This window comes from Pyxicephalus adspersus, chromosome 11 (genome assembly GCF_032062135.1).
Source record: "Pyxicephalus adspersus chromosome 11, UCB_Pads_2.0, whole genome shotgun sequence".
Lineage (NCBI taxonomy): Eukaryota > Metazoa > Chordata > Amphibia > Anura > Pyxicephalidae > Pyxicephalus > Pyxicephalus adspersus.
This window is the reverse complement of record NC_092868.1, coordinates 46,077,780-46,102,665: the sequence shown is the minus strand read 5'-3', so window position 1 is coordinate 46,102,665 and position 24,886 is coordinate 46,077,780. Positions and strand designations below refer to the sequence as shown.

Genomic DNA, 24,886 nt, shown 5'->3' with positions numbered 1-24,886 from the left:
TCTTGCCCTCTCATTAGACTGACAATGTGTTTTGCTTAAGTCAGCAGCTTGTCTTCAAGATGCACCAATCAACCCCTGATAACCTGGCAAAACCATAACACTTGGGGTCAATCAGGTTATACCATTGTCTGGCCCTGTAATTGCTCTACTGACCCCTGTAAATGTCTGCGGTCTCTTTATTGAGTCGTTGAAGCATGTGCCAAGCTCTAAGTACCTGTAAGGTTCCCCATAACACGATCTGTCTGATTACCAATACTATAATACTGATGTTAAATAGAGCTAAACATCAAGCAAATATGAATATTAAACAATTAATGCAATTATGTCTTCATATAAACTAATACATATATTAATAGTTCAATGGCCTACTTTTATAATAGCCTTTAGGTTTCATAACCCCTTTACAGCAGCAGGACTAGGAGCCGCTGAGACTGTTTGCACATGTGTTGTCAGGGGTAGGGAATTGAAGGACTACTCACCCCTGTGGTTCTTCTCCTTGTCCAATCAGTCCTCTGGCGGCAGCCGTTATTCAACCGCTTCGTAAAAATATAGGGTTTCATAGGCCTGCCACTTGGGTCAAACTTTGCCAAAAGAAGCTCTGGATATTTTATGACTGCAAAAATGGTGAATACAAGGGAAAAAGTCAGGAAGGGAAATGGGTAAAGTGAATCATTATGGGTCACAAATCGGGTTGGGGCCTGGTTTCGATTGACAGATTATCCAATTCTGTCTACATTTAGAAGCTCTAATCCTTTGCCCTAATACCTGAATAATAAAGTCACATTAGTCAGAATTTTCTTTTCATTTGCCCATCCAGCCTGATGTTTTTCCTGTACACAAACACACGACACCTTCATGTAGGATGATGACTGTTTCATTGTATAAAGACACGTCATATAAAGAAAGGCTGTTCAGTATTATTGTTTCTTTGTGTTGTAGTATTGAGCCATTGTATTCAGGAAGTCCATTCTGTACATAGAAAGTCATTGTTTGTGCGACTTCCTTCTGCTTTTTATGGAAATGTTATTTTTGTGTACAGAGTAGCCATGGACAGACCCTGGATCATGGATTAGGTTAGTGACTGGTCTGAAAGTCATCCCAAAGTGATCCCAACCTTCCTAAAGCATATACTGATAAACCACTCAAATTTGTATAGGCAAGTGTTTAGGAATTGACCAGGCATAAACAATAATATATTAAATTCTAAATAATCAACTCCTGTCCTCAAGGGCCACATACTAATGGAATTTTGGTTTACAAGGAGTCAGAAAATGATCCAAATGCCAAGACTTGGACTAGAATGGAAGAGCCCTGCTCAGCAGTCGTCAACCGGTGGTCTGTGGCTCCCAGGGTCAGGGGAAGAACCCCGCGGGGGGGGGGGGGGCGCACCAGCCAGAGCCTCGGACCACCAGTTGGTGGCCATTGCATACTGGGGACACCCGAAAAGTTTTGGAGATATTCTAACCCTGTCCACTAGCCATCATAGTCACTTATGGTTGCTACTTTTTCCTACTTCCAGGACATCACCTTTAAGAACTTGGCAGATCTTTTGCAGTCCCACCCCTTACTAGGTGTTATTGTAATGTGATGTTTTACTTTCACATATTTGTACTTGTATTTTTAATGTTTTTATGTGTTTATATTATATATAATTTTTTTTGTTATTTTTTAAATGTAGTTGGTAGGGTTGAAATAAACTTGTATAAATGTTTTAAAAAGCAAGTCGCTCGGCATGGAAGCTATAGATAGATGGTGTTGATCATGGACCATTGGTCTTGGGATTGAGCACATCATGCTTTAGGATCCTGCCAGCATCCAGCTGTGGATAGACATAAATGTCGAGTAATGTGTTCTCTGTTCATGCAGTTGGAGCGTTCATTATATTCTGATCTGTGTCTCCTGGGCATATTGGGGTGTGTTGTGTACTATCCAAACATCGCAGTTGTACAGCCGGTAGATTCACTTTTGACCTTGCTAATGTTGTTACTGTCTAACTTTGAAGCTTTTGTGTAAGCGCAATCATTTGTAGCTTTGAGGATATTCTGTGGAGCTTATCCAATACCGCAAGTCATTCACTTCTTCTACACAGATGCATTTTTTCGCTTGTATTGTTTTTGTTTCATGCTATTATAAGTGCTGTTGCTTTTGGAGCCTCTTTGTTGTAATTGTAGGCACACTCAGATAATGTTTTTTCTTTGTTGGAAATCTAGTGAAAGTATCTTGGTGCAGATGACAGAGGTATGTCGCTGATTGATGCAATGTATACCTAATTGTTCTCTGTTGTGGTTGCAGACATAAGCTGCTGCTCTAAATTCCAACTAACCTCAGACAGAAACCAAAAGATAATACAGGATGAACAATTTCTTCAATTGATTTTTTACTTAAAAAATAGATTTAGCAAGATTTTTTAACATATGCATTCAGTCCAGGTAGCCAACCTTCTTTTATTGCTCTATTATCCACTTCTGATGGTCACCTACCCATTGTAGGTGCTTTCGGCAAGGACACAGGGTCAACGGGAACACCAACTGGTCTTCGGCTAAAAAAGACCCATACAAAGCAAGCTATGGTGCATTGTGTGCTATCCCGTTACCAGCATTAGGTTTTTCAGCAGCTTGTGCTATAGAAGGTTATCTGGTGGGATTAGACCAGAATATCTTTCCTTCATTTCCTCAAGGGAGCATCAGTCAAGCTTGGGTGTCCATGACCCCCAAGCTTACTGACTCTGCTTCTTTGGAACACCTTGGTCGGTCCAATAGAAGAAGAGGTGATTGTATCTAGAGTTTTTTTTTTTTTCCTTCCCCTATTGGAGAATGTTTCAAATACAACTTTCCATAACACTCATTATTAAAAATTTGACCAAATTCACTTTAGGACATTACTGTCTGATATTGTTTTAATCAAGAATGCAGCAGTAGTTATGCAGAAATGGGTTCCTCTTTGCATCTTTTTTAAAGGATATGTTGTGTGCCAAGGTCCCTGCATTCAGAACTTCATCATATCCGAATGGTTTGACACTTCCCCTTAGACTTAATGCAATTCAGCACTTATTGATTGTGTCTGCATGTCCTCGGTGAGGTCGCACTGCTGCTCTCGAACACCGATCGATAAGTGCTTGCTGACATTAACTCTCCTGTGCGGCGTCACTTCATTTCGTTAACGTTTCGATTATTGTTAGATATTGATAGGATTACTAGATCACATGGCATAGCAATGTATAGAATTGGATTCTTTGTTAGTAGTGGGTGTCTCCATCTGCATGTGTACTTTGTAGAAATGAATAGTGTAAGGCAGGGGTTCCTTAACCAGGAATATCCTTGAGGGTAAAGGAATTCTAGGATGTACCTTTGCGTATAAGGCTGTGTAATACCCACATCATGATTATTTTTTCTTACTTTGTTGATGATCCTTTTTTGGTACCTAATGGGACTGGTGATGATGCTTTGGACAGTGTGGTGAAAAGTGTAGAGAGACATATTAAGCAGTACATTGGAGTTCCAAAAGTTAAAAGTTGGATAGCTCTTGAAGCTCTACATTGGCTTTTGTGGTAAAGCCAACAGTAGTAAATAAAGCTACCAAATTTCTCCTTGACGTATCCTTCCATCATTGCAAGCAATGACTTGATTTAATTTATGGGATACTTTTGGCATTCTTTGTCTGGTTTATACTTTTGTTTGATCTCTGGGTTTCACCAATGCCCATATTTATTTACTGTGACACCACTTTGCGTTTGCAAGTTCTCTAGTGCTGTTTCCCTGCAAAGCTATCCGGTGGATTGTCTGCAGTCATCAGCAATTCAAATATACCCTTTTGAATTCAATTTTTTCAGAAAGTAATATCCTCAACACTTGATATCCCTCTAAAATCTACCTTTTTATACAGTACTTACTAGAGCAGAACTGTTTCATCAACTCTTATCTTGTACGTAAGTTCTCTGTTTTAAATTGCAAGCTGTTTTTCGACAGGGTTCTTATTGCTCATAATTTGCTGTTGTAATTTTATAACTGCCTATTCTGTCTTGTGTAACACTGCAGACGATTTATATGTCTAAGCCACAGGTTTCAGCACATTTCTGAGAGATATAAAAGTTTTAGTTTTACAAGGTAACAGCTACATTGTATTGCTGAAATTTTAGACAATTCTAGGAGTACAGCCAGTAGTTTGTGGGCACATGACCAACACACCTGTATAATCTGGACATTTTATTCCTAAACCATGGGCATTAATATGCATCCTCTATGTGACTATAGGAGTCTTGGAGCTTCTGGGAAGGCTTTCTGGGAGGTCAGGTAGCATTGTTGGTTGAGAAAACCTGGCTTTCAGTTGGCTTTCCAATTCCTCCTAAATGTGTTCCCAAGGATTTTGGTCAGGGCAGATCATCCAAGATCTCCCACACCAGATTTATGAAACCATGTAATTACGAAGCTAATTTTGTGCACAGGGGGCATAGTCATGATGGAACAGAAAAGAGACCTTCCACAAACTTACCACAAGTTTGGAACTACACAATTGAAGCAAAAATTATTTTTTTAGAACATTACTATTAAAATATAGGGTATTATTGGACTATTTTTTTCCAAATTATGGAAGTGAAGAGACCAGTTGTCATTAGGATAGGAGAACACCAAAATGTTTTTTGTTTGATGTTCTTCTTTAAATGTGTAAGTAGTCACAGCCACCAGATACCAAGCCATTGTCGTTGCTGCTTATTGTTAAAATGACCTTTTCCAACTAGAAAAATAAAACATTGCAGCATTCTAGGTTTCCAACTTCCACTTGATAATCTTTTAATTTTGTTATGTCTTTCAGTACCACTGCAGTCTTTTTTTTTTTTGGCTAAAGTAAAAGGAACACAAATTTACATTTCTATTTAATTTTCTTTGACCTTCTCATGCTTGTGCGGCAGTCGGACTGCACCGTCACATCTCCAATGCTGTCTCCTGAATGATCTGTGAAATATTACCAGGCTTCTGATTAATACCTGTGTCTGTGCTACCCCAAGGCTCCCTACTTATTATTTTTGCGTGTCCGTTGCTAGTGCTTAATTTGTGACTGTCAGCCTCGTCTGCCTAATAGCTGCCTCTTGTGTGGATGGTCCATTATTCAGCGCCGGTCACAGTGGCTTTGTCTGCCTATTTAATTGGAAGGCGGTAAGAACAGCCATGCCTTGTTGGTGATAGCGGTTCTTTTTCCCTGCATAATGCCTGGTGTCTGTAACATGGGCGGACGCTTGTTAGGTCACCCCAATAAAGGCATACTGCATTCAATGCCAAGGAAAACTTTTTTTTATCTAGTTGTGTAGGTTGGTTAGAGCTTCTGTAAGATTTGTATTGCTAAGAATGAAATATGGACTGCAGAGCCACATCAAAGAATAACAATTTCAGAGTCTGCATAAAGGACCTACGCATTTCTGGGGTTCAATTCTGCCTCCTTCATCCTTCTAAGAAATATCAAGGTTTATGTGACTCGAGATGTTGGACTTCACTGTAATGCGACAGACAGCTCATTAACAGTCCTGTAATCTATTTCCTTGTAGTAGGTAACTCTAATCTTTAAGACAAGTTGTCACAATGACAGGAAGTGATAAAATTACAGGGTAGGGGTGAATTTGAGGACACAGACGCCAATAAAACCTTCAATGAATTTCTTAACCACCCTATTGGAAATTTTTTTTTTTTTTATTTTTTTTTTTTTTTTTACAGTTTGGTTTTAGTAGTATACATGGCTGGCCTGCTAGCATGAATCCCTGCTGTTCCTGCTGTCCTCATCTTCTAAAAAGTCCCAAACCTGGGGTTATAAAGACCAAGTGTTTTCCCGGTTTCAAACATCAGCTTGTGCACAAAATCAGATATAGCATTGCTGCACGGAGAAGCTTTTTGAAGCATCTTTCTTGAGCAATTTTAATAGTTTCTGGATTTAATTGTTCTTTTGTTTGTTTTGTAATTGGCAGCCATGTAAAACTGGTGTTTTGGGGCCACATCTGGACCTCTTGCTCCTTCCTTGCAGGTGTCAGCCAAATGAAGGATTCAAATTGATTAAAGTCCCAGCTGCTCACCAGTTTATAAAATCCACCCATTATTAAATTTAGTAGTAAAATAGTTCAGACCTAGCAAAAATGATGAATTATTACTAATATGTTAATTACCAATTGCCATTGGTAATAAATAAATAATCCCAGATCCTTATAATCCCAGGTTTTGGGCTATTTAGAAGACAAGGACTGCAGGAACAGCTAGTAGGGCAGCCATGTATATAAAATGAGTTTCGGAAGAAAGAGCCACTTCAGTTCTAAAGCAAAAAAAGTTTTTAAAGAGAAATTCTTATATTCAACAGTTATAAATCTTTCTAAGCCAGCCAAAGAATTTTTACCACCCAACATCTAACTGTCTTATAGTGATTTAGCAGTTCTTTCACAATTTTCTTTTGGCAACTAAGATGTTTTAAGAAGTTTATCCCCTATGAGACCATTTCATGCTTTTGACCATTCATTGATTATCTATTCTAGGTCTGAAGTATCCAAGTAACTCAAGTATAAATGTTAGAACTCTTAGAGCTGTTCTAAAGACTTCTAAAGTGCAGGTTTGTCGGTTTGGGTGTGAAGTTTGGCAAACTGTGCTAAAGTCCTGCTTTTGTTTGCTGAATGGCTGCAGGAGGTGTGCAAACAGGGAGTTCAGATCCTTTGCTTGCTGAATCATGAATCCTTTTTGATTACATACTCCACTCTTAAGTAAACTTAAAGTATTGAAGCCATAGAAAGGCACCTGACATTTTCATAAAGGATCTATGATGGCCTCCAGCTTCCATATCTGTATTTCTTTTATATGTTTTTGGAATATTACAAGGCTCTCTTTCTGGTTGTTGCTTGCCTAAAAAAAAAAGGTCTGAGCATCTATTTAATGATGTCACCTACCCACAAAGCTATTGCTAGACATGTTATCCCTGTCTAGTCCACATCAGGAACCTTAGGGACAGAGGGGGCACTTAGGAATACCATGTGATTTGGTAATCTTATTTATCCTGTAATTTATTTAATGTATTACAGGTCCTCTTTAAGCAGCCATACAAAACTAAATCATATCTGTTTGAGCTGATTTTCCCTTTAAGTAAAAACTGTGCTCTCCACAGGGAGTGACCCTTTTAATTGTTCAAGCAGCCCAAGGGAATTGTGGATGACTGCATCGATTGGAAAATGCAATATGTATTGCCCTCCAGCTCTCTCTCACTATTATATGTCCCCAGAGAAGAACATCAATTTCTATCCTGAGCCCAGCCTCGAGATGCCATGTAGGCATACCTCTGTAATATACCCGCTTTGAGTCTAGTCAGCAGAGCAAGACCGGAGAGACACTGCAGAAATTTTATACATTGGAAACATTCAGCCAGCGTCATATAAATCTCATTATGAAACCTCTTTTAAATTGGCTGTGGATGTGCAGGGCGTCAGGTTCACTTAAGCTTTGGGCGGTCCTGACCCTTAATTGCCAGGGAGACCTATAATTTGTCATTAAGAGGCTTTGATGTGCAGAATATTTGTGCCGTTGCCTGTGGGCACTGCCGAGGTTCTATGCAGAAAAAATGCAAGGAGGGGCGAAGTCATGTCAGGCCCTGGTGTACCAAAAACGGGGGAGATGTGTTCTGAAAGATAAACTTGTGTATAGGCAATAGATAAGAACTTTTGCCATCCTTTTTTTTTTTTTTTGAGTTTGAATATTCATTCTTCATCGATCTTTGTCCACAGCAATTATGAATTCAACCGGTTGCAGCGAGAAGCCTGGTATAGACTGCTGTATGGTTTTTAAAATTTAAAAGGAAGATACATAGGTGAACATTGTATGCCGAGGGCTGGATTCAGCTGCTGGTCTATCACCTATCTGAGCTCACAAGCAATCTAGCTGCACATGCAAAGCCTAACCAAGCAGTGCATTTTTTTTTTCAAATGCTTAAAATGGTTTGCATAAGCTGTTTTATACAAGTCTAGGGAGGCTGCAGCAAACCTAAACGCTGCTTGTAGTGGCTGAGAAAAAGCACGGCAATGCTTCCTCCAACAGCCGCCTGCACAAAAAGCATACATAACAGACCCATTTGTTTTGATTCTAGCAATTTTTTTCACAAGCATTTTAAAGAGGTAAATAAGTTTGAACATGCTTCTAACGCTTCAAAAAACATGCACAACCTATTATTACTAAAATCCTATTTTATTCCATATTCCAATTTCGGCATAAGTGGTTCATTTTACAGTAAATGCACAGGACCTAATGTGTATTGTAGAATCACGTGTCAAGCGCTATATGTAATGAGTGGGTTTTGCCCATCAGGGGCTGTCATGTGTGATTTGAAGTAAGCAAATCTTTACCTTGGTTTCTTGGTTTTCCTGGTGAGTGGATTCATTATTATTAATAAAGGGGTCCTTCTGATACCTTCTTAAGGGTTTGTGCACCTAGATTGTAGTGCAGCACCATGCCCACACATGGGCCTCTTTGTGAGTAATGGGATTCCATGTGGGAATATACTTTTTGCTTTTTAGGGTAATGATATCACAAACCCATTCTGCAGGTAAAGTGCTCTCCTTTAAAAGTAATTTGAGCCGCTTCAGCTGCCCTACATACTGGAAAGTTGAGGGAAAATTTGTTTGGCCAATCAACTTTAAAACTTTTATAACCCAAAATTGTTTTGGTGCTTTAAATTTTTACCTTCGTGGTACTTACTGTCCTTTTAGTATGTGGTTTGGCATTATTGTTAGGTTTGGGCTCATATGATTATTTATGTTTTAGGGTCAGTAATTGGGTTTTAGCAGTTGTAAATAAAGCAGATCTACATTGCAACTTCACATCCTCAGGCATCTTTTATCATAAACTTAAGCTACGTACACACTTCCAATTATTATCGTTGGTAAACAAACGACGAACGATCCTGCACGATATCTGCGAACGATCGTATAGCACCGATCCTGTACATACAGATAACGACACGATCGTTCGTAGATATTGTACACACAATAGATGCGATCGTTTGAACGATACAGGAAGTTACGTGCACCTCAGGAACGTTCGTTCATCACGCATGCTCAGACCATGGACGATCAATGAACGATCGTACACACGAACGATGGTCAACGATCGTCGTCCAATCCGATCCACCGGTCCGGTCGTTCATTTCCAACGACTTTCCTCGTTCGTCGGCGTTGTTGGTTACTTTTTTTACGAACAATTTTTGCCCAATCGATCGTTCGTTCGTCGTTCATTTTGAACGATAAAAATTGGAAGTGTGTACGCAGCTTTAGTTTCCATGAACATCATCAAAAACTATAACAGTACAAATACCTTAACTTGATTTTGGCCCTCAAATTAGGAGAGGAAGGACTAGAAGCCAATCAGGTGTCTTGAATTCACTTGTGCTGTTAAGGAACATGCAGATTGGAGGAGACGGTACAGCAACGAGTTCTGCAGTTAGTTGCTGCTCCTTTCAGGCCCAATTATAAGTTAAGGACAGAGAGCTGACCAAGCCATGTTGGCTAATTCTGTTAGACACTCAATATGTCACCAGTTTGACTGCATTTTCTTGTAAGGGTTCGGTACAATCTTTGGCTTGGATGGACACAACAACAAATACTTTTCTACAGCTGTATGTATTATACAAATACAGCTGTATGTGAACTTGTCAAGCATCTAGCATTTTTAGAGGAAACTCGGCAATGTCTGACTCCATGTTTCTCACTGTATAGACTTTTTTAAGCAGTTCTCGGCATTTTCACTGTTCTATTTCTGGAACTTCCTCCTGTCCATTTCCAGAAGAAACGTTCCATCTCCCCACACTGCAGTTACAGCTGAATTCTCTAATCACTTTCCTGCAATCTATTTGTAAAGTGGCTAATTACAGTTTACAGACCGAATCACTTTCACCTCTCGCACCTTTTTTGTTTTTTTTTTTCCTCTTTCATCATTCTGTTTTCTTTATAATCATCTGGGATTGTTATTTGTACAACTCCGCAAATCACAGAGAAGTAATTGGCCAATAATTTATGATGAGTGTACACAATTGTAACATTAACCATCCAAACAGGTTCTGCTCAGACAGGATGCAGGGTGATGCTTAGGACATTGTCCCGAGTCAGCAAAGGATTGTGGGTAATGGCACGATGCCAGGGTGGTTTAGAGCCCGACAAGCCTGACGCAGATGTGAGAAGTTTAAAGGGCCAACCTCAAAGGAATGAAAAAAATATACTGGAAGATGTAATTTAAAGAATTAGTTTGCAAAATACTATTTTAGTTTCTGGCAGATTTTGGATAAAGACCCTGTCATATTATACTATTCTTAAAGCAAGACCATACCTGTAAGGAAGATGATACGTACTTTTACTTTTTTCAGCTTGTGTTGCTCAATGCTGATCTTTTGCAGAGAATTAATCATTTCAGTCTATTGGGGAGCCGGAAATTTTGATCAGCTTCGATCTCCATGTTCTTTTGCAGCTCTCTCTGATTCCTCCCTTTGACCTTCTATCAGTGCTGACCTATTGGTTGTCCAGCAGAATTCGAGGGACTGGTTCTCTGTAAATGAGCGCAACTTAACTGTGTGGATGTCAGAAAAGATATGAATACCCCCCTTCTTTTTACAGGCGTCGCCTTGCGTGAAGAATTTAGGGAATTGGCACTTTATATCTCTTGGTTGCAATTCTTGGTTTTCACAGTTGATGTGCTCATCATGGTGAGGGACACTTCCCTTGGCTTTATAATACAGCAAATGTAACTTGGAGAGCTGCAACAGACTAAGGTTGATGGAAACATCCCAGTAGACTGGAACCAAGCAACAATTATGGATGGGAGATATCACTGTTGAAATATTTAAGACATTTAGGCTGACCATTAGGTTGCAGTGCAGTTATCACTTCCTCCCGCCAGGGAACAGCTTCCTCTGGAGATACGCTTTATGTACCGTCTCCTTCCAACAGCCAGATAGAGGATGAATTGGGCATTAGTGAGCGGTTCAATACCATTCACTGCCACCCCAGTCAGATGTGCAGACACTGGCTCTTTAGGAACCAGCTCTACAGTACAATCGATTGTGTAATCGAGTCCTTGTCATGGTGCCAGCTGCCAGGAACTGTGTGGTATCACTCAATCTTGAAGTAGGTCTGAACCTGCCTATACAAGTCTATGGGATGGTTAGGCCTTGCAGTGTCCACCTAAACTAAAATATATTATATATTGTCCATAACCAAGTGTAATATTTTTGTTTCATACAGAGTGAGACACTTTATTTTTTAAAAATATGTAACTTAATTTTGTGTCGGCGCAAATCTAATGAAATATAAATACGAGAGCTGCCATTGCTTGTCTTTTAAGCCAAACTACTTCTAAATCTGGACCAGGCAAAATAGTAATTGGGTAGATAAATGAATATAAATGATGTATATAAGCAAAGTGGTGAACATAATGTTTTAAGTGGTTGAATTCAAGTCTGAATTCAACCGATGGGAGGGCCATTCATGTTTGACCATGTGATACCCAAAATTAGGAAAAACAGTAGAAGTTAGACTACATTTCCAGTATCTCTGCACTACAGTGGAAACCATATGTCTACATAAGTAGGAGCCAGACTTGTAGGTGGTGAGCAATTGTAGAATCCCAATCTTTTTACCAGAAACGAACAGGTGTGAGACGCCTTGTTGCTATGCAGCTACACAATGGGGTTTTGAATTTGTAAGAGTTTTCAATTTTTTTAATGATAATATAATTTTTATAATTTACACCAGCACAATTTGCCTTTTTTGTTTTGCCTTAAGCAGACTTTCTAAAGATTGCTATCTTGATCAAGGGATAAGAAAGTGAGGCATCAACCTAGCACTAGTTTTAAGTTGTAAAATACCTTTCTGATATGCACTTGATACATAATTTCAGATATGTAATGTGTTATGTCTCTTTTGTGTTTTGCAGTGCTGCTAAGGGAGGAAGTGTCACAACTTCAGGATGAGGTCCACTTGCTCCGACAAATGAAGGAAATGTTAGCAAAAGACCTGGAAGAGTCCCATGACAGTCGGTCAGCAGAAGTGTTATCTGTTACAGAGCTGAAGGTGCAACTGGTACAGAAAGAGCAAGAGTTGGCCAGGGCTAAGGAAGCGTTACAAGGTAAGGTGTTCTTTGTGCGCCTTAGTGGCAATGTGGTGTGGTTACCGATTCTGTATGTGTTTGTCCATGGCGGTAGGCAAGCATGGCGTTCAACAGCAGTGGGTGACTACCAGTTGATGGAAACAGTATTCGAGAAGGCAGGATATGCCATGGCTATTGACAAATATCTGACAACCACCTATTGAAACCCAACCTCGAAGAAAAGCCGCCCTTTTTTAAATTTTTTTTATGGAGCATGGTTGGGAGAGTAGTCAGTTGGCATTTTGGCCTTACAGTCACCTGATTTATCCCTACCTTTAAGTTCTGATGTAAAGCAGGCTGCTTGCAAGCCCTGTACATCCACAACAGAATTCCTTTTATTTTGAACTTTAGTACTTAGCTTGTTGATGGCTGTTTCTTTGCAATTTTGCAGATGCAGCTCTTGAAATTCACTGTAACTGTTGTAGGTTCACCATCTGCCTGCAATTACTTAATTCTCTTGTCTTTCATTTTGCACATTATAGAATTAGCGCAGCCATTTTAAAATCATAAGTCATAATCCGAGTGCTCGTGTGGGGATCACATGACTCCTAACCCCCGTGTGAACTGGATTTCCCGTGAGCCACAGCAAAGCCTGGCTGCTGTGTAAATCCGGGTTCCCACTGCTGTGTAGTGCTTTGCATGCAGAGAATAAGCTGTAGCTATTGTAGAGGCGCACTGTGAACAGGTGCACAGGATGTGCAATGAATACCCTGGGGGCAGCTGTTGAATTGGAGCTTGGAACAATAGTGTCACACACTCTGGAGGTAGAGTTCATTAGGAATGCACTTCATGATATTGCAGCAAGGTGGATGGAACACGTAGAGCTTCCGCATTCACTGCTTAAAGCCGAACAATGTTCTGGCTGACCCTACCTCAGCTACAACGGTTATATAACAATATACTCTAATGTTGTATGAATGCAGTTAGGAGAGTTTGTGATGATGAAATGTAGGTAATGGCCAGTGACCTATCCAGTCTTTTCATGATGTAGAATTAAACAACTTCACTTGAGCAACAGGTATGCAGTTTTAATTGAATGCACGTTTATACCCAATGACTTTTTAACTGGCCCCAGATTTGCAGGACTTGAGTTATAATCTTGAATGGTCATTTTATAATAAATAAAATATAAAATAATATAATATATTAAAATAATAAATAAGGTATAGGAACTGACCATTCTAAAGTAGACCTCAACATCCATATGTGTAGGACTAAATCTACAACTGTAAATTGTGCTGAATCTCAAATCCTCAATTCATGTCTCCATTTTTTGACCCTTTAAGAAAATCCCCAAATACCCTTCTGAACACACTTCGTCTTCTGCACTGGAATCCGAAACAGTGTTGTCAGTCCTGCCTACTAGATCAGTGTTTCTCAACCTCGGTTCCTCCAGAGGTTGCTAGGGGTCTGCAATCAGCAGTTTGTGACTCTCGGGTCAGTTACTACTTAAACCAATGATCTTTTTGGCTATCCGTAAGGGTGACATTCTCCCCTCTGTCTAGCAATGTAAGCATTTTCCTATGGACCCCCACACTAATGTACTGTGAGCTGTGAGTATAGTAATTATAGCAGGGGTTCCCTGAAGACCTAAAAGTTATAAAGGTTCCTCGATGTTAAAAAGGTTGAGAAATGCTGTGTTAGACTATAGATCTCTGCCTGACCCCTATTTCTCGCTGTCCCTACCCACTGATTTCTCTCTATGCCAAACAATGCTGCTGCCTCGAGTAAAATAAGCTTGTCAACACCCCATATGTAGGAAACTCCTGGAAGCTGTAGTTCTCCTCGGTGTGTATACATTATTAGGGCTTATCCTCTAAGCAGTTGCCCCTGCAAGCTTACAAGCTTGGCAATGACCTCATAAAGCATGATAAAGGTAGTATCTCACTATAGGAACACAGCAAAGTAATACCGTGACATATTCTAGAGAGAGCTAGGGAGGTTTGGGGGTATATTTAGGCAAAGCCCGGACATTCACTTTAATCTCCATCTACTTTAACCACTTGCTGGTTGTCACTTCATTTGGCTAGAGCCGCAGGAATTTTTTAATTGGCCAACCCTGCTGCTAAATTTGTTAGCAACTAATCTCTAGAAGTAGCAGTTGATGCTTAACAGATGGAACAAGTGGCTCCCTATGGAGTAAACTACACAAGTAGCATCTTGTAGTCATCTTTCGCATATGATTAGAGCATTGTATGAAAATACAAGATTGATCGCTACTCTGTGATTTGTGAAGCCTGCTCCATGGAGAGCTATCCAATATTTCCGTCTGTTTTTTGACCAATTGTAGCTACTGGCAATTATTCGCTAGCGAGTTTTCTGAGCACAATAGGCTACTAAACCTCTCTTGTGTAGCTCTGGGCTAGTAAAGTAATGGCCAGCAGTTGGTTAAATCTCTCAATTACATGAGATTAAAAATTGCCCGTGCAGCTTAGCCCTTAACTGTTTTCCCCAGTGTGATACGCTGTGTTAAAAATAGACATTCTGCAGGGATTTTGCTCCACGTTGACTTGATAGCATCACGTAGTGTGGAATTGTTGGTGACACGTGGATTCTTTAAAACAGACTAAAAATGTTCAAAATTAAAGATTGCAGCTATGTATTTGAGAAACAATACTCTTTTACTGTCCATTTACAGGATGAGGCTGAGGAGATGACCTTGCTTTGTTGTCTACAGTAGAGAAGAGTTTGGTCAAAGAGCTAGATGGGTTGGGTGGTGCAAAGTCTAGAACTGGTTGGACAGAAATACAAATCAGAAGATAAAACAGCTCCCGTGTCTGTTTCAGATGTGTTTGGTTGTTGGGATGGCGATCAGCTTTGAGCTTAACCTCATTCAAAAAGGTTCTATATTGGATGAAGATCTTCCAACCATCGGTAAAAGCAAATTTTGAGATCCACCAGGGCAGTCCATGTTTGTTCTGCTCATGGCCAGCCTAGAACTAGGTGGACAGAAACACAAATCATTTCGGAGATAAAATAACTCTTGTGTGTTTTGAATGTGTGTTGTCATTGGGATGGCATTTGGTTTTAAACCTAACCCAAAAAGGTTTGACCATCTGTCGGACCAAATATGGAGATTTACCAAAGCAGTCAGTGTTTGTTTTGCTCTTGGCCAGCATTTATTATTTAAGCAACGTGTCCTGCAGTAGCTCTTCTGTGGGTTTGGACCAGGTGGGTTAGTCCATTAGACCCCAGACACCCCACCACCACCCAGTACCACTGAACCTTGGGTGTCCATGACACTGTTGTCTTTTCTTTGGCAGGTACTAACTATTATTAAATGGGTCACCTTACAAGACCTGCCATTTTGAAAATGGTCTGACCCATTTATCTGACTATCAGAGTTTGACCCTTGTCAAAGTCCCTCCAATCCTTACGCTTGGTAGTTTTAATGTTTTAGCAGATCCTTATTTATGTGTATAAAAATAACTATATATTAGTAAGCACATACAAGCAAAATGCATCTGCACACTGGTGCTGTCACTTCAGAGTTCCCAGCCCATGTATATTTTAGGGCTGCTCGTCCCTGAAGGTCTGGCAGTACAAAGTAATAGAGCTGATGCAGCTGTGGGAAGTAAAGAAGCGGGGAAGAGAAAGTGCTGCTTTCATTGCATTGAACAAGACAGCTTAGAGGAATCTGAATTACCGCACAGTGTCTGGAAAGAATTGCATTGAGCTGATTCTTCCTGACTTTGAAAATATATTGTAGATTCAGTTTAAATGGCCCTTAAAGGACATCTCCAGTGTGGGTGAAATCACCAATACAATTACATAATGATATGTGAACTTTTAGATTTGTGTACTCGTGAGCTGCTGAAGTATCGGTGGTCACTGAGACTGTCTATGAGGATATTAGCAGGATGGATATAGGAACCCATATGTAAAATGCCATCGTTTTGTTACCGTCCTGCATTCTTTTTTCTTTTTTTCACTCTGTGATTATCTTAACAATATATACCTTTAAAGGTGTCACCTGAGTAGGGCATGTGTGATGACATTGAGGGTTAGAGTATTTTACAGCATGGCTCAGCAGCTTATGGTTCCTAAATATGAAAATACAGTAAAGGCCATAGGCAATGTCGTACAACATGCAAACCTCAAATTGTTTTAGGAATCATTTAAAATCATGAACTTGATTTTTCCCATTGACCAGAAGTTGTAGTGATTGCTCAACCTGGTCTAAGCTTATTTTGCAGAAGTGCATTTTTTGCAATTTGCTGTTAAAAAAGGGTACGGCTTTGGTTACGGCCATCAGGAGCTTTGCACCATTTGGACTTGCCATCCTCATGCACCCAGTAGCATTCACAATGACTTATTTGGCGGTTATATTAGATACTTGATGAACAAGGTTGTCATTTGCAGCTAGTAAAACCAAGCGCTCTTTTCCATCTGCCGTACATCCAGTAAATACACTTTTTGAGGTCAATCTGGCTTTCAGAATCCGTGTACTGTTGGAGTAATATCACAACATGCTGTTAATCCCACGTCTTATTGCAGTCAGTAGAGTACATGGTATGAATTACCTCTATCAAATAAATGCTGCTTTTTGCACTCTGTCTGTTTCTCTGTGCACAAACCTGTTTTCAAAGCATTTTCACTGCAGACAACCTGAACAAAATAGAAACACATTCCAGAGTTTTATCATAAAACCAGAACTGGAATGTAGTTGCAAGTCAAGACTGGATGTCAGACTGAAGGTAATTGGAAGAAAACTATTAAACTTTAATTATCTCTTTTGATTAAAGTCATAAGGGTTGGACTTTTATTTAAAAAACAAGCCGGTTGCTTAAAGAGATTTTTAATTTAAAGAAACCTCGTCTGAAACCTCTTTTTTGGTAGGATAAAGATACATTTTTATCACAGTTTGGCTCACCTTTGCAGTGCTAGGTCCCAGGTTTGAAACCCAGCCAGGACTCTTCTCCTTGGGTTTCCTCCAGGTACTTCGGTTTACTCCCACATCCCAAAAGGCATGCAGTTGGGTGTATCGGCTTTCCCTCAAAAAATTGAGGGACAATGGACTTTGTAAAACTCTGTGCAATATGTTGGCACTATATAAATACTGGCTGATGAAAATACTATGGGTATTGTGATTTCCTGCCTTCACACACACATTAGACTAGACCCTGTTTGAAGCTGAACTACAGACCATCAAATACAGAGTTGTAATACATAAATGTGAGCATTGCAAAAATTCACCTGTAAGATTTTTTTAAGTGCCAAAAAGCTTAGTAACTTACTATCATGCCAGACCTGTGACCTAGACATCCTTACTAAGACAGCACATTCTGGTCCTGGACCTGTCTGTAGATTATTCTGCTCCCAAGCAACGCTGCCTGATCTTGGAACCACCCAAGGCTGCTTCTGGGAAAAAATGCGGTGACATATTCACAAGGTAATAGTTCTGCCTTCCATTACAATCGTTTCCGTGTGCTGCACCCCTGAATTCCTCAGTGTAATGATTCCATGCTCAGAAGAGATTTTAACAGCAATTTCGATACATGAGCCTGGTTTGTAAATGATATGGTTATGATGTTTATAATCAACACATTCGGTAAATGGATTTAAAGTAATTCATTTATCACATATAAATGACACTGAGTTCAGTTTTAGGTTTTCTTCTCCATGTTGATGGTCAGTTTGAACTTGGGATGATGTAGAAAGTAGTTGATCTTAAGTTGTTAGTTACAGGTCTGTGATTTCTTACAGACCTTTCATTAAAGGCCGGTTGTGTAAGGCAAAGTGGCCAGCATTTATTTAAATAATGTATAGGTCCCTGGTGCATAATAAATTGAAATCCAAGACACAAATTGGTGGTTTTGATTGTAGGAAATTGGAATTTCTCAAATCTGACATATAAAAATCAGGTTGCATTTAAGGATTGATAGAATTGAGGATTTAATGGATCTATTATCTCATTACAGGTTTAATTAATAGCCTTTACATAATTTTGGCTCTCCTGTATTGTCTGCATTCAGCCTCGTTCAAAGAAACTAGAACAATCAGAATATGTACTGACCCATAGCAGCTTGTCAGAAATACTAAATGTCTATAGTTCTGACCTCACAAAACTGCATAGGGGCTGGGACAAACCAGCTTCTTTAGACTTATCTGTATTGATGCCGAATTTAAAACATCAGAGACATACCCATCATGCTTTGCTTTGCTCCCTTGGCATTCACATCAGCCATGCCCTCAGCAGGGTGAGGGGCAGATTGGCTGTACAATATCTGCAGCATATCCATTATTGATCTCCGAGCCCATTCATGTAAGAATGGATTACAAGCTAAAGAACAGCAAGAAAGCTTGAATGAACTTCAGTCAAAATAACAACTGCCAGTAATATGCTGTTATGTTCAGAAGGAATTTCTTTTTTTCTTATCTGTTAGCTAAGAAAAAGCTTTGCCGAAAGTTGGCAATGATTTACGTGATGCTGTGTCGGTACTTTGTGATGGCTAGGTTGTCCACTGCTCAGAAAAGCAGAATTTTAAGGATAGGGAACAAAAGGAAAGATTTAAATCATGCCCCTCTGGACCAAAAGCTTTGTACACCAGACTGCTGTGGCCTGGAGATTCTACATGCAGCTTTTTTTAAGGATTTTTGGAGTTTGTCGTAATAAGCCAAAATATCTCATTCTGCAGGTGGGATGTGGTCAATGAACTGACACGTTCAGACCTTCATCTTTCAGCTTTGAGAGGTAGAAATGCATTGTTTTGTTGTGGTATCATTCTAAGAACCCCATGAGCTCCAAAAGCTGTTCTGGAGGTACATGAAGATACCTCTGCATTGTCTGCTAGTGGTTTGCTAATGAGAAATCAAATGCAGATCGATGCAGGGCACTTGCTGAAAAAAAAAAGTCAACAGGCACTGAATATAATTTGGATGAAGTCTCCATCATGTATTTTGTTACATCAATGCCGTTCTAGTCTGAATTTTCTAAAACTAAGAGCTTATATCAGATGGCCGCGGCATCTTTTTCTGCATTATGATATGGAGGCCTGCGAAACCTCTTCAACAGGTTTTTTGCAGTTGCGGCATGACTGTGTTAAATATTTATAGCTATTTTTTCCATCCTGTTTTTGCAGCCATGAAGGCAGATCGCAGGAGATTAAAGTCAGAAAAGGCAGACCTGGTGAGCCAAATGGAGCAGCTGTATTCCACCCTAGAAAGCCGGGAGGAGCAACTGCGTGATTTTATTCGAAATTATGAGCAGCATAGAAAGGTGAGAACCCAAGACTGCTAAATTTATGTGTTGTATGTGGCTTTTTTTAAATTTTTTTGCTTAGTAGGGTCATCTGACACCATCAGGATTATAACAATAAAGGATCCTGTGCTTGGTCCATGCAGGCCAAAACTGGTTTTCTGATTTGCCCCCTTTCCTAGAGTGTAATACTCAGGTTTTCTGTGTATTCTTTCATTGTATTGTATTTTTTTCCTAATGGGGTCATCTAACACCATTAGGATTGTGCCGTTAAAGTGACCTTTGCCTTACCCATATGGGTTTACTATATCACCACCTTTCCTAGCGTGGCATACTACTACCACTATGGTTTGCTGCCAGAGTGAACAGCAGATGCTTTGAATAAGATCTGCATTTTTATTCAAGGCCTTTATACGACTAAGGACTTTTGCGTTACCCCAATGTGGCAGCCCTAGGTACTAGTGTGGCCAATCACTAAACACAGTTGCTGTAAAGTTGGGGAAAATGGACTTTCCTATACCCAAAAATGCTGGTTATGTCCCTCATTCTTTGCTCAAAAAGAATAGTTTTCTTGTCTGGTGAAATAAAGGCTTAAGATCAATCGATTTTCTCGCCTAAGGTCATACCTTGAATGGCGACATTCACAAACTAGCAAACTACTTCTGCTGAAAAACTTTTATGACTTTTTTTTATAGACTTCAATATATTCTAACCACACCTACGTATTTTTCTGCCTCCAATCTTAGAGAACAATAGGTACCGCCACCATAGAAAAACGCACCTGACATGTCTCCTTTATAGAATGATGTGGATCACCCATTGTATCTCGGATGAAAACATCTACACCAATACTGCATTATGTAACTTCTATTATGGGGCTCAGTGTGCTTTCAGCCCAGCACCTGAATGATATTTCAGCCCCTGCAATGTGCCCTGAATTCAAGCTAATCTTTTCATGCTGCCTACTCATCGGATGCCCAAGTTCACTTTAGTGTTTACATAAAGGTAGCATTGTTCCAGATTCCTTCCCTCCGATTTCCACACTAGCTCCCTCTATTCAGATCTAATCAAAGAGGCGTACAGAAAGCATTGGCCGCATTGTTCAGTGTATCCCTGTACAAGATGTGCACAGACTGCATTCACTCGTAGAGGTTAGCGCACATTCCTCTGAGAACTATTGTAAAAAGTCCAGTTCTTCTACTCTTATCCTTATCTTCGCCCTCATTTATCAAAGTACCCGAGGCAAGAAAGATTCCAGGCTATGTTACCCCATTGCAGCCACTCAAGTTCCTCCTTTTATCCCATTACTTCAAAGATATTTTATGATTGGTGGCTTTGTGGCAACATGGACTGATACATACCCACAAAAGTAAAAAGTAACCATTGGAGAATTAAATAAAAATGCAATAGGTTCAGTTCCTGTTCTAAAGTCTATTGTTTATCGTTATATGGAGAAACCTTGGTCCCCCATGGTGTTTTAGGTTTTGGGATTTAGGCACCTTACATAGTCTTTGCTTACAGAATAATCATTAATGTTTGTATGAACCCAATACTAACATTTGATATACACCTAACTATATTAATGTAACTTCAGAAATCATTGTCAGTTTATTGCAGCAGCTTTCAATTTCATTCTCTTTCTGGAGTAGTGAAATTTGCTAGCAGGTTCAAAGGCACTTTGCAAGGGAGGAAAAAATAGATTTTCGTATAAAAAGGAAAAACACTGCAAGTAAGCACTTAAAATACGTAACTGTGCTTTTCTTTTACCTGCAATTTTTTTAAATCGTGACAGTGTCTCCTTGGAAATATGGTTGTGCCGACCTTTTAATAAGAACTCCAGCAGCATTTTATAAAAAACGTTCTTATTTCAGGAGTACTATATCACTTAAATACAGAAGAGTATTTAACACAAGAAAGAATCTTTTTACAAATAGTGGATAGGAACAGTTTTTTTTTTTGCTTCCAGCTTGCTACATACTAAGCCATTTCACACCTTTGCTTTTTTCTCAAAAACTATCATTTGTATTTAGAATTTAGATTTGAATGCTTTTTGTTCAATTATAAAGAAACACACGGCACAATGTGTTTGTTTTTTGTACGATTTGCATGCATTTTCTTCTAAAGGGCTATGGAAAATCTAAGCATGTGACTTAAATATTGCACCAATTGAAACCATCACTTTTATATAAGATTTTCAATTCATTGCCATTAACTATATTTACCTTGTATGCTGCAATGGTGGTCATAGTTCAGACTTTTTTCCTGTCCTCCTGTGTTGTCACATAGCTGCCAAATGAGACTATAAGTAGCCTTTTTTACCATTCAATAAATAGATGTAGTTTTGGACACCAATAGGTTACCCACCTTGAGAAATGGCTTGCAGAGAAATGGCATGTTGGCAAGTGTTTTCCAACCAAGATTCCATGGAACCGTAGGGTTCCTTCTGAGTTTGCTAAAGATTCCTTGAGCAATGAGCACTTTATGCCTCTCGGGTCAGTTTTAATGACACCAATGATCCTTTTTTCTAATTGGAAGGGCAACAGCCTTCCCACTGGCCAGCAATGTAAGAAGCATTTTTCCCATTGACCACCAAACTGATGTACTGTAAGCTGTAGATATTGTATGTATCCAAGAGATTCCCTGAAGACATAGAAGTTGTTTCAAGGGTTCCCTCTTGCTAAAAAGGTTGGAAAAGACTGATGTGGACCAAAAGAGGCTGCAAGAAGTCACCAGAAATTAGATATATAAATTATATATAATGATTGTTTAATTCTGGTTTCCACCTACTTTGCCATTCTGTGTAGGTTGGCCAAGACATGGCCCCCAGCCAATAAATGACCGTTTTCCAGTTTGCCCTCTTGCTCAGTCTGGCCTACCTTGCTGTGACTTGCAGTTCTGTAACTTTAAGGTCTTCTGAAGTTGCTTATCTCCAGCTTAGAACTCGGTTTCTAGCCTGCTGTTTGCTTTTTCCTGCCAGAATCCTGTAAGCTCCAGATGTTACTCACTCTGTCAAGGTGATGACACTGTCATCCATGTTTTGGAAAGAGGAAGTACGTCAAGGGCGTCTATGACCGAGAACAGTTATGTATAGGCACAGGATTGCAGTTCATAGCTCAGGCTTTGAGGAAACCAAATATATACAACACATTTTAATATTTCAACATTAAAATAAAGCACTAAGTTGTGTATATTTGTATGTGTTTCCAGCACTGCATGTGAAACTATTCCATGTGTTGGAGAATGATAGTCATTATAATCACCATAATCATTCTTAGGACAGTGATAAGGGAGTTCTTCTGTAACGGGCTCAGTACTTTGAAAACTTTTACATAAAAATATTCTGTACATATTGAAATACACACATCCCTTTTCCCTTTTAAAATCACAAGATCAGAAAAATGACTTGTTGATCCACAGAAATGTGACAAGATTCTAACTTCCTATAGCTGACTACATACTCCTGCATTGGTATCCATAGGATTGCTACCAGCTCTACCAAGCATTAGCCTTTTGGACTACAGAACTCCCATCTACCCAGTTCCTTTCCAAACGCATATCTTAATTTCTTAACTAGAAATCCATCCTATTTCACTCTCTTTCCCGCTTTATATAGGAAAAGAAAAAGTCCTGGATGGCTTACTTACATGAATGGGAGGTGATCAAGGGCACTCTGTTGACCCTGGAAATACCACTGTGTGAATATTGCAGACTCCAAGGAAGCAACACAAGCTTTCTAAAACCGCCAAAAAAATATTGCTGTATGTAGCAGGGTAGAGTGAGGTTTCAGGGTAAATTTGGGCCGTGCCTGAAGATTACCTTTAACCCAGGTCATCAGTGGAAGTTCTAATATTGATCCTCAAACAGGTCCATATACAAAATAGATATAATATGGTCCTTGAAAGAACGTTGAGCCATTCTTTAATTTATTATTACACATGACAGATGCCCGAGCTGATATCATTGACAAGAACACGTTCCATTTCAGATACTTGAAATTCAGTCTGCTTTACGTTGGTATTCATACAAGATCGATTTAGTGGCCCCTTAAAACATAGTGTCTTTTCTATTGTTATTCTCCGGAGATTGTCTATTAGCAGATGGAATCCTGCCAAATTGAGGTCGTTCTAGCCCTTCTGCGACTGTAAAAGCTCTTAATTGGTAAATGACATTAGCACGCTTACCTAACTGGCTTTGTACACCTTAGCCATTTATAATGGGAAGATCTTCTAGTCTTGTCAGTTTGAAGACTGTAAACACTCGAGAATGAATTAATAGGCTATAAACAGCTGACACTCTCCCTTCTGCCGCATGCACCTCTCGTTCTGTATTAAACCACAATTTAGACACCGGCGGTTATCTAGATATGAAGCTCTGGAGAGTGAGAAAATAGGCAGCTCTTGCTCATCCTAAAAGGACAGCGTGGATAAAAACCCCATTAATTTCCTGCTGCTTCAGTCCAGTGAATTCTATTGGACAGGACATTTTTCTGCGGAGGAATTGGACAAATTCTGCGTGCTGTAGAAAATTAAAAAACGTCTCGGAGGTAGCAAAACGCCAGTAATGGTTAATCTTATCCAGGTGATATTACAGCTGTGCTGCACTGTATGGTATATGTTTAAGTGTTTCATGGTTAGTTATGTATTTAGCAGGTTTTTTCTTCAAAGTGGACTTTTCATTGTCCAATCCGGAACATAGGGGATCACCTTCATATTAAGTTCATAAAAAAATGAAAACGTTACAGACCAGCTGAAATGCAAAACTCCCACTACTGTTCTTTTGTAAATTTTTGCAATACATAGGTATTACCGGACTAAGGGTTCGAGATCAAGTGCGTTGCTCCCCTTGGCTGGCACCATGCCTGACCCTCAATTGCTCTTTTTCTTAAAGAACCAGCATCTGTCCGTTTGACAGCTGTCGACTGTGAGCGGTACTCGCCCCATCTATTCTCTATGGATCTAATATATGCTGTATGGAGCTACATGTTCCGGTCTTCTGAGGGAGAGCTGTTCCTTGGCACGTGGAAGCAGTAAATGCAAAATAACCTCACTACCGGTGTGAACATAGCCTAAATTTACTTTTCTCAAGGGTCTTTATGCAAATTCTCACAAGCTAAAACACAAGGCAATGATAGAAGGACTAAAAGTAGTATGTCATGCTCAGGCACCAAGCAATGTACTCCCGAAACTCAGGCTCCCATGGCTGTATAAGCAAAATAGGTGAAGTGGGTTGGCAAAGACTGTCTGGGCATGGTTTGTCCGTACATTACTATGTAGTTACAGGGACTACAGCTAACAGTGTGGCAAGACCGCAGTTATTTGCGGTGCGGTGTTACAGTGTTGACACAAGATTGATCGAAGTGAGGCAAGACATGATGTTGTGTAAAGATTAAAGGTAAGTATCACCCTTTTTGAAGGCCAAGGTATAAAATACCAACACTTATAAAATCTCCAGTCTGTGTTCATTGGATAATTTTGTTTTTAGACCATCTACTAGGCAATTTTACATTTCCATAGTGCTAATAGGAGCATTAATTTCCCATCAAAAT

General features: G+C 39.6%; 1 protein-coding gene across 6 annotated transcripts in view; it reads left to right on the top strand.

Moving 5' to 3' along the window:
* The window catches only part of KAZN (kazrin, periplakin interacting protein), a 323,763-nt gene that overhangs the window by 268,414 nt on the left and 30,463 nt on the right, over nucleotides 1-24,886 (top strand). For all 6 annotated transcript variants that reach the window (XM_072427300.1, XM_072427301.1, XM_072427302.1 and 3 more), the window contains 2 exons: nucleotides 11,931-12,122; nucleotides 19,226-19,362. In XM_072427300.1, the coding sequence (XP_072283401.1) occupies nucleotides 11,931-12,122; nucleotides 19,226-19,362 (329 nt within the window). The remainder of the gene's footprint in view (nucleotides 1-11,930; nucleotides 12,123-19,225; nucleotides 19,363-24,886) is intronic.